A 14130-nucleotide genomic window follows, 5' to 3' on the forward strand; every position below is an offset into this window, starting at 1 on the left:
TGTGCTCTCATTTGAAGCTGTCTCCAGGGCACTCCCGCAGTCCGTTTGTGTAGGAGTGTTTTCGATGGCTGGAAAATTACTTGCGCAAGAAAACAAATGATATTTTTAGTCAACCCCCTGAACAGCCAATGTCATAATATACGAAATGCAATTGTACAGCCATGAAGTCTTTCTTAAACATTCTGCACACAGAGGGCTGGGAGCATAGAGAAGGCATGGGCCAGAAATACAATGGTGCAGAATCAATTCAGGTTTTTAAAAGGGAAACAAATAATACTAAAGAAATAAGGGTATTGGAGTCCTGTAGCTCAGTGGTTAGAGCACTCGCCTCGCAAGCGAGAGGACCTGGGTTTGATTCCTGGGCAGGGTGAAATGTTGGGTAAGTTTCTTTACTCCACACGCCTCTGTTTACCCAGCAATGAGTAGGAAGCTGGATCTTCGTCAATTGGTGGATCGCTTTTCCGAGGTTAATAATCCTTTCAAAAAATGTTTAAAAAAATGTGGTCACTCAATCCACGACTGTTTGTGGGGACGCTGCTGTGCGAAATTAGTTGCTGCGTTTTTCCCACAAACAGTCAATTCACTTTACAGTATGTGAAGCGCTTTGAGACATCTCAAAGACATGATAAGGCGCTGCAAGGATTATCATTATTATTATTATTGAGGAAAAAAAATAAGGGATAAAATTCAAAGATAAAAAACTGCCAGAAAGCTTTTCCAAAGAGCCTGCACAGGCACGATGGGCCGAACAGCCTCCTCCTGTGCTGTAATATTCTACGATTCTTATATGATGTGGAAATGTTCCTGGACATAAAACAAAAACAGGATGAGATTAATTTAAAGTAACAGCTGCTCACTTGTGGGTTACTGGTGCCTGTGTCTCTTCCTTGGCAAGTAGACGCTGAGTCCTGTTTCTCTGTATGAAGGAGGCCTTTCCCCTGGTCTCTGTTTTTATGGGGTAAGGATTAACAACGCTAGATGTTGCTTCGTGCCGAATGACATAACCTAGACTGGTCCTGCTCACCCCAGCCTCCCCCAGACCTGCCTGCTTTCGCTGCTTGCAGACTGAAGGATACCAACATTTATTAGCAGAGAACAGGAGCAATCGGTGCAGACAGCCTGGCTCGACGGCAGGACCTAAAAGGGCAGACCAGTTACTGGGGGCAGGGAGTCCTCCCATTCAACTCCTGTTAACCTTGCAAACAACCAAAGCCCTAACGGATAGGGTGGTCCTAGCCGGATAAGCAGCGAGAAAGCTTGCTAGACAATATCAATGGCAAGCTGTGTGGTTTTAGCTGGTTAGACTCCAGCAGTTACCCCCAACACACACTCTGGGGTCCCCAAGTCTTGGCTGTTGCCAACCTGCGCCTAATACTTTCCGCAATTAGGTAAGCAGGATGTGTCTCTCGAGGGAGAAAGAGCACATTCCAATCCAACAATCTATCTCTGGGATTTCCATGTGTGGGTAGAATGCATTGGAAATCTCAGATTGGTTTGGAGACACACCGGCGGCAATTGATATCATTAGGGAGCTTTTACATTTTTAAACATTTCAAAACTACAGTAAATCCCAGCTTTAATCTTGTCTGCTCCCTCCACTCAGCAGGTCTTTCCAGGCCCCTGGTGACAAAAGCGCTCCCAACTGAACCAGGCAAACAGTAAGGACAAACTGCTGATTTCACACTGCAGGGATTTAAACAGTCTTTAAAGCCAGGGGTCAGCTCTACGACTATTCTAATAATAATAATCCTTGTATTTGATATAGTCTCTTATCGTTTCGTTGAGACGTCTCAAAGCGCATCACTTGCTGTAAAGTAGAGTGGTTGTGTAGTTTGTGGGAGAAACGCAGCAGACAATCGCACACAGCAGAGTCCCACAAACAGTCATGGACTGAGTGACCAAATTATTATTATTTTATTTTGAAGGGGTTATTTTCCCCGGAAAAGTGATCCACCAATTGACTAACAACCAGCTTCCTACTTACTGCTGGGTAATTAGAGGTGTGTGTGTGTGTGGGGGGGGGTGTATATTCTATATATTAGCTCTAAAAACAGTATATATATTAGCTTTAAACTGGAATTAAATAAAAGGACAGATTAGAAAAAGGCAGAAGAATGGGACTAAATGGATAGTTCCTTTAGAGTCACTCAGAGACAGCAGTCAGGGTCAATGGAACGGACTCCTGTGCTGTACATTTCATGCTTCTAAAGATGCTGACTCAGGGCAATTTGAGCAACACACATGGCACTGGGCAGCAAAGGGGTGTCCAGGGGGGAAGATCAGAGCAGGTAAGAAGCAATCGTGTACGATTCCACATTTAGAGCAACAACTTGCCTTTATATCCTGCACTTTATTGTGGGGTTGGACACTGAGAAAAAGAGAATGGGGCAGAGGAAGTGGCCATAGGTGCATGCGAGTCAAAGAGATAGGGAGCTGCTAGACGTGAAAGGAATTGATAGGTGAGGATGAGGATCTTGAAGTCAATCTGTTTGGAGACAGAGAGTCAATAGAGCCACCTCCCCACTTAATGTAGAAAGACTCCAACAGCCCCTGTAGAAAGAATCACCAGCTACCTTTACTGAAGTCGCCTTCTGTCTCCTCAACACATGAGCATTTGGTACATTGCTGGGTCCATGCTTGTCCCTCCCTGAAAGGAGGAGAAATATTTCCATTGAGAGGGTGGGCTGCTGACTGCGCCCCCGGTACCCGAAGGGAAAAGCGTTACCATCTCAAGCAGTTAAAATATTCTTCTTTTTCATCATTTCTCCCTCCACTTTTCCCATCTTTCTCTGCAAAAGCTGGGCACGGCCCCATCAACATTGCAACCTGCCTGTCTCATCTGTCTTGTCTGATATGCAAACACACATTCAATGACAATAATAACCCCTGCATTATCACAGAATATACTGTAAAGTGAATTGACTGTATATTTTGAGGGCGAAACAAGGCAGCCAATTGCGCACAGTAGCGTCCCACAAACAGCCATGGATGACTCTCTAGGAGGGCTCATTTCCAGATTGCAGTGGTCAGTATAACCCTGGCTCCATTTCTCTCTGAAAAACTGGTACTTGCATTTTGTGCTTCACACCATTTATCCTGAAACCCTTAGCAAAGGGGTTTTTGTCTATCTTCAGCTGAGTAACCTCTAAGAAAAAGAACATTGGTTAGTTGAGTGTGGATTGTTTAACTGCAGTGATTTGGAGGAATTTAAAGTTTTCTTGTTTTCTGTCTAGCGGTGTGATAGAAATATTAATAATAATTTAAATCAAGGCTAGAAAATCTTTTAAAATCATAGCAACATAAGCAACAGAAACAGGAGGAGATTCAGCCCATTGAGCCTGTGTGACACTAGTGTATCTTGACAAATCTTCGCCATATTCCTGAATACCCCCTCTTCCCAAATACAGTATCTGTGTCTATCTGTCTTTTAAACATCGCTTTGGATTCCACCACCACTTTCTGGTGGTGGATTCCACACGGTCATAACTCTCTGTTTGAAGAAATGCTTCTCGACCTTGGTTCTAACTGTTATATCCAATTCCAATGATCTCTATACCAGAAGGAAGAGCAGTCCAATATTCAGTCAATTCATATCATTATTTTAAATTCCGGCATTCAAATCATCCCTTAATCTCTCAGTCTCTCATCATAGCTAAACCATTTCAGTCTAGGAATCTAGTGAGGAGTCACTGGGCACCCTCCAAGGGTTCCTAAGACTGTGTCCAAAACTGCAGAGTACAGTCCAAATGAGTCCAGTGCTGTATATAACTGGTGTGATATGTTTCTATTCCAGACTCCTTGTAATAAATGTCTTGTTGTTGATTGACTGTTTTGCTTCACCTGAGAATCAGAGTTCAATGATTTATGAATTTGAACCCCTGGATCTCACCACTCATCTTCTCCATCCTCTGTCTCTGCCTCTACCCTTAACTCCAAGACTCTGTACTGACCAACTGCCTGTTAGACATCAAGTCCAGATGAACTCTAACTTTCTTCGGTTCCATGCTGAGGAGACGGAGCATTTTGCCAGTGCCTTCAAACCTCAGCGGCTTAACCTACAGAGCAGTGTCAAACCTCAGTCTCTTGTTTGATTCCCAACTTCAAACCCTACATCTAAATCATTATCATTATTGGGATCAGGGTGGGTAGAGGGTAGGGGTAGAGGGTGGCCGAATGCATGGTTGAAGAGGAGGGTCTTGAGACGTGCTTTGAAGGAGGCGAGGGAGGTGAGGGAGGGGGCAAAGGGATTGTGGGATGGAGACTACCCCAATGATCTGCTTGCCAGACTCCTCAGATTTTCCCTTGATAACTTGCAAACTATCGGGAGCTCTGCAACACATTGTCCTTTCCTGCACCAGACGCTGCCAACCTATCACTCCCCAAACCTCAGCCCCTGGTACATACTTCATTTGTTTGTAATTTTGCTGTTCAAATTTGCACTGAGAACAAAAAAGTTATTTGGTATGATTCTCATGTGTGTTTTATATGGTAGTAAGTCTTTACTGTCAATGGAATAATAATAATAATCCTCGCATTTGATATAGAGCCTTATTGAGTCATCTCAAAGCGCTTCACTGAAGATACTGTAAAGTGGAGTGACTGTGTATTTTGTGGATGAAACGTGGCAGCCAATCGCACAAGGCAGTGTCCCACAAACAGTTGTGGATTGAATGACCAATTTTTTTTGAAAGGAAAGTGATCTGCCAATCTACTAGCAACCGGGTTCCTACTTACTGCTCGGTAAACAGGGGTGTGTGGAGTAAGGAAACTAGCCTAAGGTTTCGCCCTGCCCGGGAATCTAACTTGTGTGGCGAGTGTTCTAACTACTAAGCTACAGGACTCCACGATGTAAAACACAGTTTAACCAATTGTTTCAGGTGAATGGTCCTCAGGAACAGCAAACAGCTGTGGCACTGGAGGATGGCTTACCTTGATAAACTGTGATAAACACCTTCTCGGGGAACACAAAGATGGCAAAACCGTTCCAGCAGAGACTGTACTGGTTATTTGTCTCAACAATGTGAAACCGGGGCTGATACTTGTGCATCGAATGCAAAATGATCTGAAAGAGCAAGGTTTCCCGTTTGTTAGAATGTTTATAGCATAAAATGAATCCATTGGAGCCCTTGTGTCCATATTAGTGCCCTCACTAGGCCTTCCTTACCAAAACCATTTATAATTGAAATCCCTGCATTACAGCAACAACAAGCATTTATACATAGAGAGCGTTTCTCATGCAAAGTAGCGTCTCAGAGTGTTTAAATTCAATTACCCACCCCCCCCATTAATCTTCCCTGTTTCAATGAAAACAGTCTGAACATTGCTTTATTTTAATTTTATAATAATAATAATTCTTGCATTTGATGTAGCGCCTTATCAAGTCATTTTGAGACCGCTCAAAGCTCTTGTGGGTGAAACAAAATTAAATTTTAGTGAAATTAAATTCAATTAAATTGAAAGAAAATTTAATTTTCTCTTCTCATTTTTCTAGCTGTTGGCAAATCTTCTGCTCCTGGTTCCTTTTTATGTTCAGCCGGGTTGTCTGATACCTGCTGAAACCCATCACCATACTTAAAGAGTATCCAAATCAAACAGAGTTCCACATATGTATGCCACTCACGTAGGGAAATTTCCACCTGTCTGGAGTCTAACTAACTAAAGCCACATTGCTTGCCACTGGCTGGCAAACGTCCCACTGCTTGTCCAGCTGGGACCACCCTACCCATTAGGGCTTTGGCTTGCAGGGTTAACAACAACTACTACTTGAATTTATATAGCACCCTTCACGCAGGTAGCGTCCCGGAGAGCTTATCAAGACTTAAGTAGTAAGAATTCCTGCCCCCAGTGACTGGGCTGCCCCTCAGTCAAGTCTGATCTCTCCTCACCCAAACAATAATAATAATAATCCTTACATTTGATGCAGCGCCTTATCACGTCATCGAGACGTCTCAAAGCGTTTACCAGAATATACTGTAAAGTGAATTGACTGTGATTTTGGGGGCGAAAAATGGCAGCCAATTGCACACAGCAGTGTCCCACACACAGTCATGGATTGAGTGACCAAATTATTATTATTAAGGGATTGGTACCCCCAGAAAAGCAATCCGCCAATCGACTTATAACCGTGTTCCTACTTACTGCTGATAAACAGAGCCGTGTGGAGTAGGGAAGCTTGCCCATCGTTTCACCCTGCCCGGAAATCAAACCCAGGTCCTCTCACTTGTGAGACGAGTGCTCTAACCACTGAGCTACACGACTCCAGAGGAACTGGGAGCTGCCTGGTTTTCCCCTCTCTACCCCCTGGGAAGGCTGAGGCCAATTTAAACCCCTAGCTAAAGAGGGTAGATCCGGTCCGGATTTCCTGGCTAACTGCTTATCATAAGAACATAAGAATTTGCTGGCGAAAGAAGACCGAGGTCCATCTAACTCTCCTTCCACCATTCTGGCAGTCGCTTGACATGTCGTGTCCCAAACTATATGCTGTTTCCTCAGGTATTATTTTCTAACAGAAATCTATCTAATTTGTTCTTGAATCAAACAACATTTTCTGCTTCCACCGTCTGTCTCCCTAGGGAGCCTGTTCCATACATTTACTACTCGCTCATTGGAACAATTTTTAACCCTTCAATCGCAGGCCGTGTCCTCTGGTTCTACTATTCAGTATAAGATAAAACAGCTTATTAGGGTCTACATTATCTATTCTCTTCAGAATCTTGAAGACCGTAATCATATCACTCCTCAACCAGTGTGAACGTTCCCAGTTTACCTTATCGTTCCTCATTGTCCAGTCCCTCCATCGCTGCAATATCCTCTTTATATTGCGGTGACCAGAATTGCACACAATATTCCAAGTGTGGTCGCACCAGTGATATATACAGTGACAGGATTATCCCACTATTTCAGCTCAATATTGCCCTTTTAATACAACCCAGCAGCTGGATTGTCTTACTCACTGCTGCCGAGCACTGTTTAAGCGCCCTGAGACGCTGCCTGGCATGGAGGGCGCTACATCAATGCAAGTTATCGTTGTTGTTGTGATAGCTTTTCAAGCCTCTCCACATAAATATTGCATCTGGTTCCCAGCATCATCCTAGTGATTCTCCACTGTAACCTTTGGCATGGAGTTGGACCAAGTAAACTTGACACAATTTGATGCATGCAAAGCCCGAGAGGTAACACTAAATACGTGTGGGAATCTCACGTGTCCGTGGCGATCGAGTGTATTGTTGGTGAGTTTGATTTTGTGGAAGGAAACGGGATGTCCCATCCAGACCTCCCCAGAGCTGGGAGAATCGTGATGGATGCAGAAGCACCTGGGAGGACCGGGTTCAGCTCTGTTTCCTGTTTTCCACAGCTTGCACTGCCATTTGTAGCGGATGTTGTCCACAGAAACGATGTCCATCAGCAGGGAGTATTGAGAGTGAGGAGCCAGGCCTGACACGCTCACTTTGCACTGAGGGAATATCCGTCTGTCAGGAAGGAAGACAAAATTAAACCTTGAAATGATCACAAAGCAGCCCAGACCGTCAGCTGGTCCAGCAATACACTCACTAGTGCTGTAGTTGTTTTGTTTTTCTTCACACCTGAAGTTATTAACCAGGTGTGGAGATGCCATTTTAAAATCTCCTGCCTGAACCAACGACTGGATCTCATGAGGTGACGTGACTTCCACTCGCTGTTTTTCAGGGCTGTCAGGCTAAGTATAGTTTTGATTTCTGATGTTTGCTCAGGGTGCCTGGTGGAATGACCTTTACAGGACAGCTTGTGAAACGCTAGCCACAATCCCATTTACCTGCCCTTTCCCCTTCGGCCACCCTCCTACCCCCACCCTCCTAACCTCCTGATCCCAACCCCCAGCTCGGGTCCAAATCCCCGATTGTCCCGTCCCTTGGGACGTCCTCCCGACGTGAAAGGCACTTTACCAATTAATTTGTTGGTTATCGTTGTTGTTGTAGTTTACTCCTTTTTAGTTATCTATCTACAGTAGTTCCCTTTTCAAAGCTTATATCAATTTTACCCCAACCCCCGCCCCCGGCAAAGCATTTCATATCCTAACAACTCTGTATGTAAAAATTTCTCCTAACTTCACCATTTTACCTTATAATAATCCTTGCATTTTATTGCAGTGCCTTATTATGTCATTGAGACACTTCAGAACGCTTCACAGTCTATCGACTGTAACTATATATTTTGTGGCCAAACACAATGGACCCGTATAGTCTGAGCTGATGCTTCAATGCAACGCTGGGGAGGGGTTGCATTTTTGGAGGTGCTGTCCTTTAGATGAAATGTTAAACCGGGGTCCCGTCTGCCTGTCCAGGTGGACATTAAAGATCCCATGGCGCGATTCAAAAAGGGAGGGAGTTCAGGGTCCTGACAACAACAACAACAACACAACAACAACAAGATTCCATTTATAGAGCACCTTTCACGTCGGGAGGACGTCCCAAGGCGCTGGACAGTTGGGTCGGGACCCGAGCATTGGGGAAATGGTCAGGGTGAGGGGAGGGAAGGGAGGGAGCGAGGAGGGGGTAGAGAGTCGAGAGGGGAGTTGAAGGCTCGGTCAAAGAGAAAGGTCTTGAAGGAGGAAAGGGAGGAAGCGGCGAAGGCACTGGGGGATAGGGTTCCTGAGCCGTATCTTATAATATAATGTCTTATAATAATAACAACAACATAGCATCTCAGAGCTACCAACAATCGACCAACAATCCCCCAAAATAAAGCAGTGGTCCAACAGCCTCAGCTCATTGTCCAAACCACTCATGCCCCGTGTGTCCTCTGCATCCTCCTCTGTGGACTTGACGTCTTTCCTGAAGTGGGTGACCAATATCGGACACAGTATTCTAACTGTGGTCTAACGATTTATTTAAATTTAGCCTTACCGCTTTGGTTTTATATTGTCTGAAACTTAGGATTCCATTAGCTTTTTTGACAGCTTTGTCATCTGCCTTCTTACCTCTAAGAATTTATGGCTGTTAACCCCTAGATCCCTCTGCGCTTCCCTTTTTATTATATTTTTATTACCTAGCATGTATTTGCTCTCCTTATTTTTCCTCCCAAAATGTATAACATCACATTTGTCCACATCACAGTTCATTTGCCATTTCTCTGCCCAATCAACTACTCTATGTCCCCTTTACAACATTGCTGACAATATCTTCAGCTATAATAATAATCCTTGCATTTGATACAGCGCCTTATCACGTCTTCGAGACGTCTCAAAGCGCTTCACAGGATATACTGTAAAGTAAATTCATTGTATGTTTGTGGGCGAAACCTGGGAGCCAATTGCACACAGCAGCGTCCCACAAACAGTCGTGGATTGAAGTGACCAATTTATTATTGTTTTTTTTTTAGGTGTGTGGAGCAAGGAAACTTGCCCAAGGTTTCGCCCTGACCTGCCAGAAATCGAACCCATGTCTCCTGCTTGCGAGGCGAGTGCTCTAACGACTTACCTACAGGACTCCTTGAAGTTGGTTACTTTCCCTATTGTTTTGTCTTATATCAGAATCATTCATATAAATGGAGAAAAGCAACAACAACTTGCATTGATACAGCGCCCTTCACCCGGGGCAGCGTCTCAGAGCGCTTCACAGTGGCAGCGCCTGACCCAAGCTGGGAGGAGGAGGTGACCGTACGCACAATTGAAGAGGAAAGTCTTCATTGTGATCCAAAAGGGGGGAAGGAGGGGGCAAGGCAGAGGGATTGGGAGAGCGTTCCAAAGCTTCGGGGAGTAGTAGCTGAAAGCATGGCCGCCGATAGTGGAGGGGAGGGGACGAGGGACAAGCAGGAGGCCAGAGCCAGCAAGTGCCTGAAAGGCCGGTGAAAGCTGATTTGATAACAACTTTTAAGAGAGAAGTAGATAATTATTTGGAGAGAACAAGTTTGCAGGGCTATGAGGAGAGAGCGGGGGAGTGGGGTTGATCAGGGCTATGAGGAGAGAGCAGGAGAGTGGGGTTGATCAGGGCTATGGGGAGAGCGGGGGAATGGGGTTGATCAGGGTTATGGGGAGAGAGCGGGGGAGTGGGGTTGATCAGGGCTATGGGGAGAGAGTGGGGGAGTGGGGTTGATCAGGGCTGTGGGGAGAGAGCGGGGGAGTGGGGTTGATCAGGGCTATGGGGAGAGAGCGGGGGAGTGGGGTTGATCAGGGCTATGGGGAGAGAGCGGGGAGTGGGGTTGATCAGGGCTATGGGGAGAGAGCGGGGGAGTGGGGTTGATCAGGGCTATGGGGAGAGAGCGGGGGAGTGGGGTTGATTTGGAAGCTCTTTGCAAAGAGCCGACACAGACACGATGGGCCGATTCTATGAAGTGGAGGGAGTGGGTAGAAACCAGGTCAAAAAAAGAGAAATAGCAGATAGACCTGTCAGCTTGACATCGGGGGTTGGAAAGGTGATGGAATCCTTACTGAAGGAGGTCATAGAAAAACATCTAGAAATGGAAAACATAATAAAGTATAGACAGCACGGATTTCAAAAAGAGGTTGACCAACCTCATTGAATTCTTTGAAGGGGTAACAGAGAGAGTAGACAAGGGGAATGTGGTATATGTAATATATTTAGATTTCCAAAAGGTGTTCGATAAGGTACCACATAATAGACTAATGAATAAGCTCAGAGCAGGTGGAGTCCGGGGCAAAATAGCAGAATGGATAGCAATCTGCTACAAACAGAGAGTAGGGTAAAGGGCAGCTACTCAGACTGGCAGGGGGTGGGCAGTCGTGTTCCACAAGGATCGGTATTGGGACCCACTGTTGTTCACAATATACATATACAATATACATTAATGATTTGGTCTCGGGAATCAGCAGGACAATTTCAAAATTTGCGGACGACACCAAATTTTGGGCAGTAGTTAATATAGAGGACGGCAACAAATTACAGCAAGACATTAATAAACTTGCTGAGTGGGCATTTAAATGGCAAACGCATTTGAATGTAGAAGGGTGTGAGGTGGTACATTTTGGTAGAAGGAATAAGGAAGTCATAAAAGGCCATAAAAGGCAATCCAGGCATTGGGTTCATTTCTAGAGGGATAGAAATGAAAAAAAGGGAAGTTCTGGTGAATTTCTACAGAACCTTGGTTAGACCACACTTAGTTCTGGTCCCCATATTACAGAAGGAATGTAGAAGCACTGGAGAGGGTGCAAAGGAGATTCTCAAGGATGATCCCAGAGCTGAGAGGTTATACCTATCAGGAAAGGCTGAACATACTTGGACTCTTTTCTCTTGAAAAGAGGAGGGTAAGGGGTGACCTGATAGAGGTCTTTAAAATGATGAAAGGTCAACATAAGGAAGATGTTTCCACTTGTGGGGGAGACCAAAACCAGAGGCCATCAATATAAAATAGTCACAAATAGATCAAATAGGGAAGTTAGAAGAAATGTCTTCACACAGAGAGCAGTGGGAATGTGGAACATGCTACCGCAAGGAGTAGTTGAGGAATAGAAGGTTCTGCTTGAGGCTTAGTTGAGGAAGGGCAGGAGGAGGCTCGTGCAGAGCATAAACACCAGCCAGTTGGGCCAGTATTGGCCTATTTCTGTGCTGTATATTCTAATGGATTCTAATGTAAATGTTTTTGGTGTAGAGTAGTTTTTTTGATAGAATCCCAGGTCTCTTCCCACACCTCCCTCAGATGTCTGCTATTCACCTCATGGTTGGTGAATAATAACATGGAATAACATGAAACTGATTCCACCTCAACTTTCCTCAAATTGGAATGGGAATTTTTAAGGGTTTAAGGGATAGAACCTAGAAAACACTGACACTTACATCACAGAAGAAGGCCATTTGGTCTCTCATATCTGTACCAGCTCCCTCAAGAGCAATCCTCTCAATCCCACTTACCCCACCTTTCCCCACGCCTTTAAGTTTTCTGTCTAGTTCCTTTTTGAAAGCCAATAAGGATTCTGCCTCAACCACCGGTCCCAGCCGGGCATCCTATATCCTAACTACTCTGTGCATGAAAACATTTCTCACTACCCCATCCTTTACTCTCGTCTACTGCATTCTATTTACTGTCTCACCGACCAGTGGAAATAATTTCTCCCCATATTTGAATAATTTCAAAATTCTGCTGCTCAAATACTGACCTGGACCAAACTCTGTACCCACATCTGACCAGTTGGTGCCACAGGTTTTGTTCTCTAAGTACCTTAAGTACCTTAAGTACCTTAGCAAGCTATCAACTAGGCCTCAGTCTTGGAAAATGGTGCATTGAGTGAAGACACTGGCTTTACTGTTTGAGGTCGGCAAAGCTGGCTAATAATGCACCTTTAGCTGCTGTCACATGTTAGCATCATTATCATATACCTGTGTACATTCCTGCATTCACTAAACCTCCCTGTAGGCACTTGCATATCTGTGAAGCTTGCTGGAACACAAGATTCTCCTCTTTCGCCTTATAAATGGTCTCTGTTAATAATAATAATCCGTGCATTTGATAAAGCGCCTCATCACATCTTCGAGACATCTCAAAGCGCTTTACAGAATATACTGTGAAGTGAATTGACTGTATATTTTCTGGGTGAAACGAGTAGATAATTGTGCACAGCAGCGTCCTACACACAGTCGTGGATTGAGTGACCAAATTTTTTTTTGAAGGAATTATTATCCCTGGAAAAGCGATCCGCCAATCGACTAACAACCCAGTTCCTACTTACTGCTTGGTAAACAGAAATGTGTGGAGTAAGGAAACTTGTCCAATGTTTCGCCCTGACGGGAAATGAACCCAGGCCCTCTAACCACTGAGCTACAGGACTGTTATGCCATACTGTAACCACGTTGCTCCATCTTTAACCAGCTATAGCGTGCCTTATTGGGATCCAATCTGGGTCCAGCCCACATTATGTATAAAGAGTCTGTGAGTGGCTGAAGGTCAATTAGCAATCGGCACCATCCTACCTTTCAACTGCAGGTGCTGGCTGTAGCCACAGGGGTTGGATTCAGCAGATCCCAGACTGACCTCTCCGCTCCTGTTGCCCCTGTAGAGATTGGACTCGACATGTTCCTGAGAGCAGTCCAGCGCTCCATCTGATGTGAGCAAGTGCAGCCAGAGGCACAGAACTGCCCTATTTATGCCGAGGACAAATTCTGATGGCCACCCTCTCACACATTGTAGGTTGTGGCTGGGACTGAACACAACCTGAAACCCAGGAGAATACTGGAGCCAAGGTTGACACCTCCACACACTCTTCACACATACAAACCAAACAGAGAGGCATAAAAGCTGCTTTTTCATATACCGCATTGACCATTCAATGTCAAAAGCTACTTAAAGTGAGAATAATGACATCTATAAAACGGCTGTTAGCAAATATTGACTGAAACTGGTCAGATTTTGTTGCTTCTCCACTCCTGAGATGGAGATTCATCAACTGCTGAGTCTGTGTTTTTTTAAACTTCTCAAACTCTTTCCTCTCTTTGGTTTTATGGCCATCAACTTACCCTTTAATATCTTATCCATCATCTCACATTCGAAAGCACTGTCTAACAATAAAGGACAATCCATTACACTAGAGCCAACAGATGCTATCTTTACGCTGAGATTTGGTGCAGTACTTTGACTGCAGATAGACCATGCAGTTTTATTGTGTCTTTAGCACATTGAAACTCAAAGCGCTTCACGAGGGATTACTGTGTTGATTGCAGCAGTTATTTTTCCACCAGCAAAATCTCAAAAACCACCTAAGTTCTCTGTCCAATTAATTACAATTGTTGGGTCAGGACATTGGCAGAAACATTTTTTTTGTCCTAACGACCATTTTGGAATCTTTAATATAAACCATAAATAGACAAATGGGTCCTCAGTTTTACTTCTTAACTGAAAGGTGGCAACACAGTGCTACCCCAATATTCAACTGAAGTGTCAGCCTTTAAACTCAGGCTTCATTCCACAATTTTCTGACCCAATGGCAACCGTACTGACAAATGAGCCAACTTGACGCTTGCAAGAAAGTCACCGTGCTGAGGAATACATAGATTCATGTTGAGCTTTGAATTGAGGGAAGAATGGAAGGGGATAAACAGGGTCACAGATGGTGGAGGGCTTGAGGGACGCACAGCATGGCTGTGTCCACTGAGTGAAGAGGATGGCTGGTGGAGTGGGGTATGAGCAGGTCATAGAGGTAGGGAG

The 14130-nt window shown here is 44.6% G+C and overlaps 1 protein-coding gene across 1 annotated transcript; it reads right to left on the bottom strand.

Moving 5' to 3' along the window:
• Positions 1-853: 853 nt before the first annotated feature.
• LOC121849554 (T-box transcription factor TBX6-like) lies at positions 854-13506 on the bottom strand. The gene is made up of 7 exons (XM_042337340.1): positions 13443-13506; positions 12900-13028; positions 10957-11023; positions 7202-7469; positions 4915-5062; positions 3089-3145; positions 854-1065 (listed from the first exon to the last, which is right to left on the bottom strand). Exons 1-7 carry the CDS (start codon positions 13504-13506, stop codon positions 854-856), a joined length of 945 nt encoding a protein of 314 aa, XP_042193274.1.
• Positions 13507-14130: the final 624 nt, after the last annotated feature.

The sequence above is a fragment of the Callorhinchus milii genome, unplaced genomic scaffold (assembly GCF_018977255.1).
Source record: "Callorhinchus milii isolate IMCB2004 unplaced genomic scaffold, IMCB_Cmil_1.0 Scaffold8, whole genome shotgun sequence".
Taxonomy (NCBI): domain Eukaryota; kingdom Metazoa; phylum Chordata; class Chondrichthyes; order Chimaeriformes; family Callorhinchidae; genus Callorhinchus; species Callorhinchus milii.

What these genes read in the sequence shown, in the direction of transcription:
- LOC121849554 (XM_042337340.1), bottom strand. Translation starts at nt 13,506, where the DNA reads ATGGATTGTCCTTTATTGTTAGACAGTGCTTTCGAATGTGAGATGATG. An exon ending in GATGGATAAGATATTAAAGG is followed by an intron (nt 13,029 to 13,442) that starts GTAAGTTGATGG and finishes TGCTCACATCAG; the next exon opens with ATGGAGCGCTGGACTGCTCT. An exon ending in TAAGGGTTTCAGGATAAATG is followed by an intron (nt 1,066 to 3,088) that starts GTGTGAAGCACA and finishes GGTATCCTTCAG; the next exon opens with TCTGCAAGCAGCGAAAGCAG.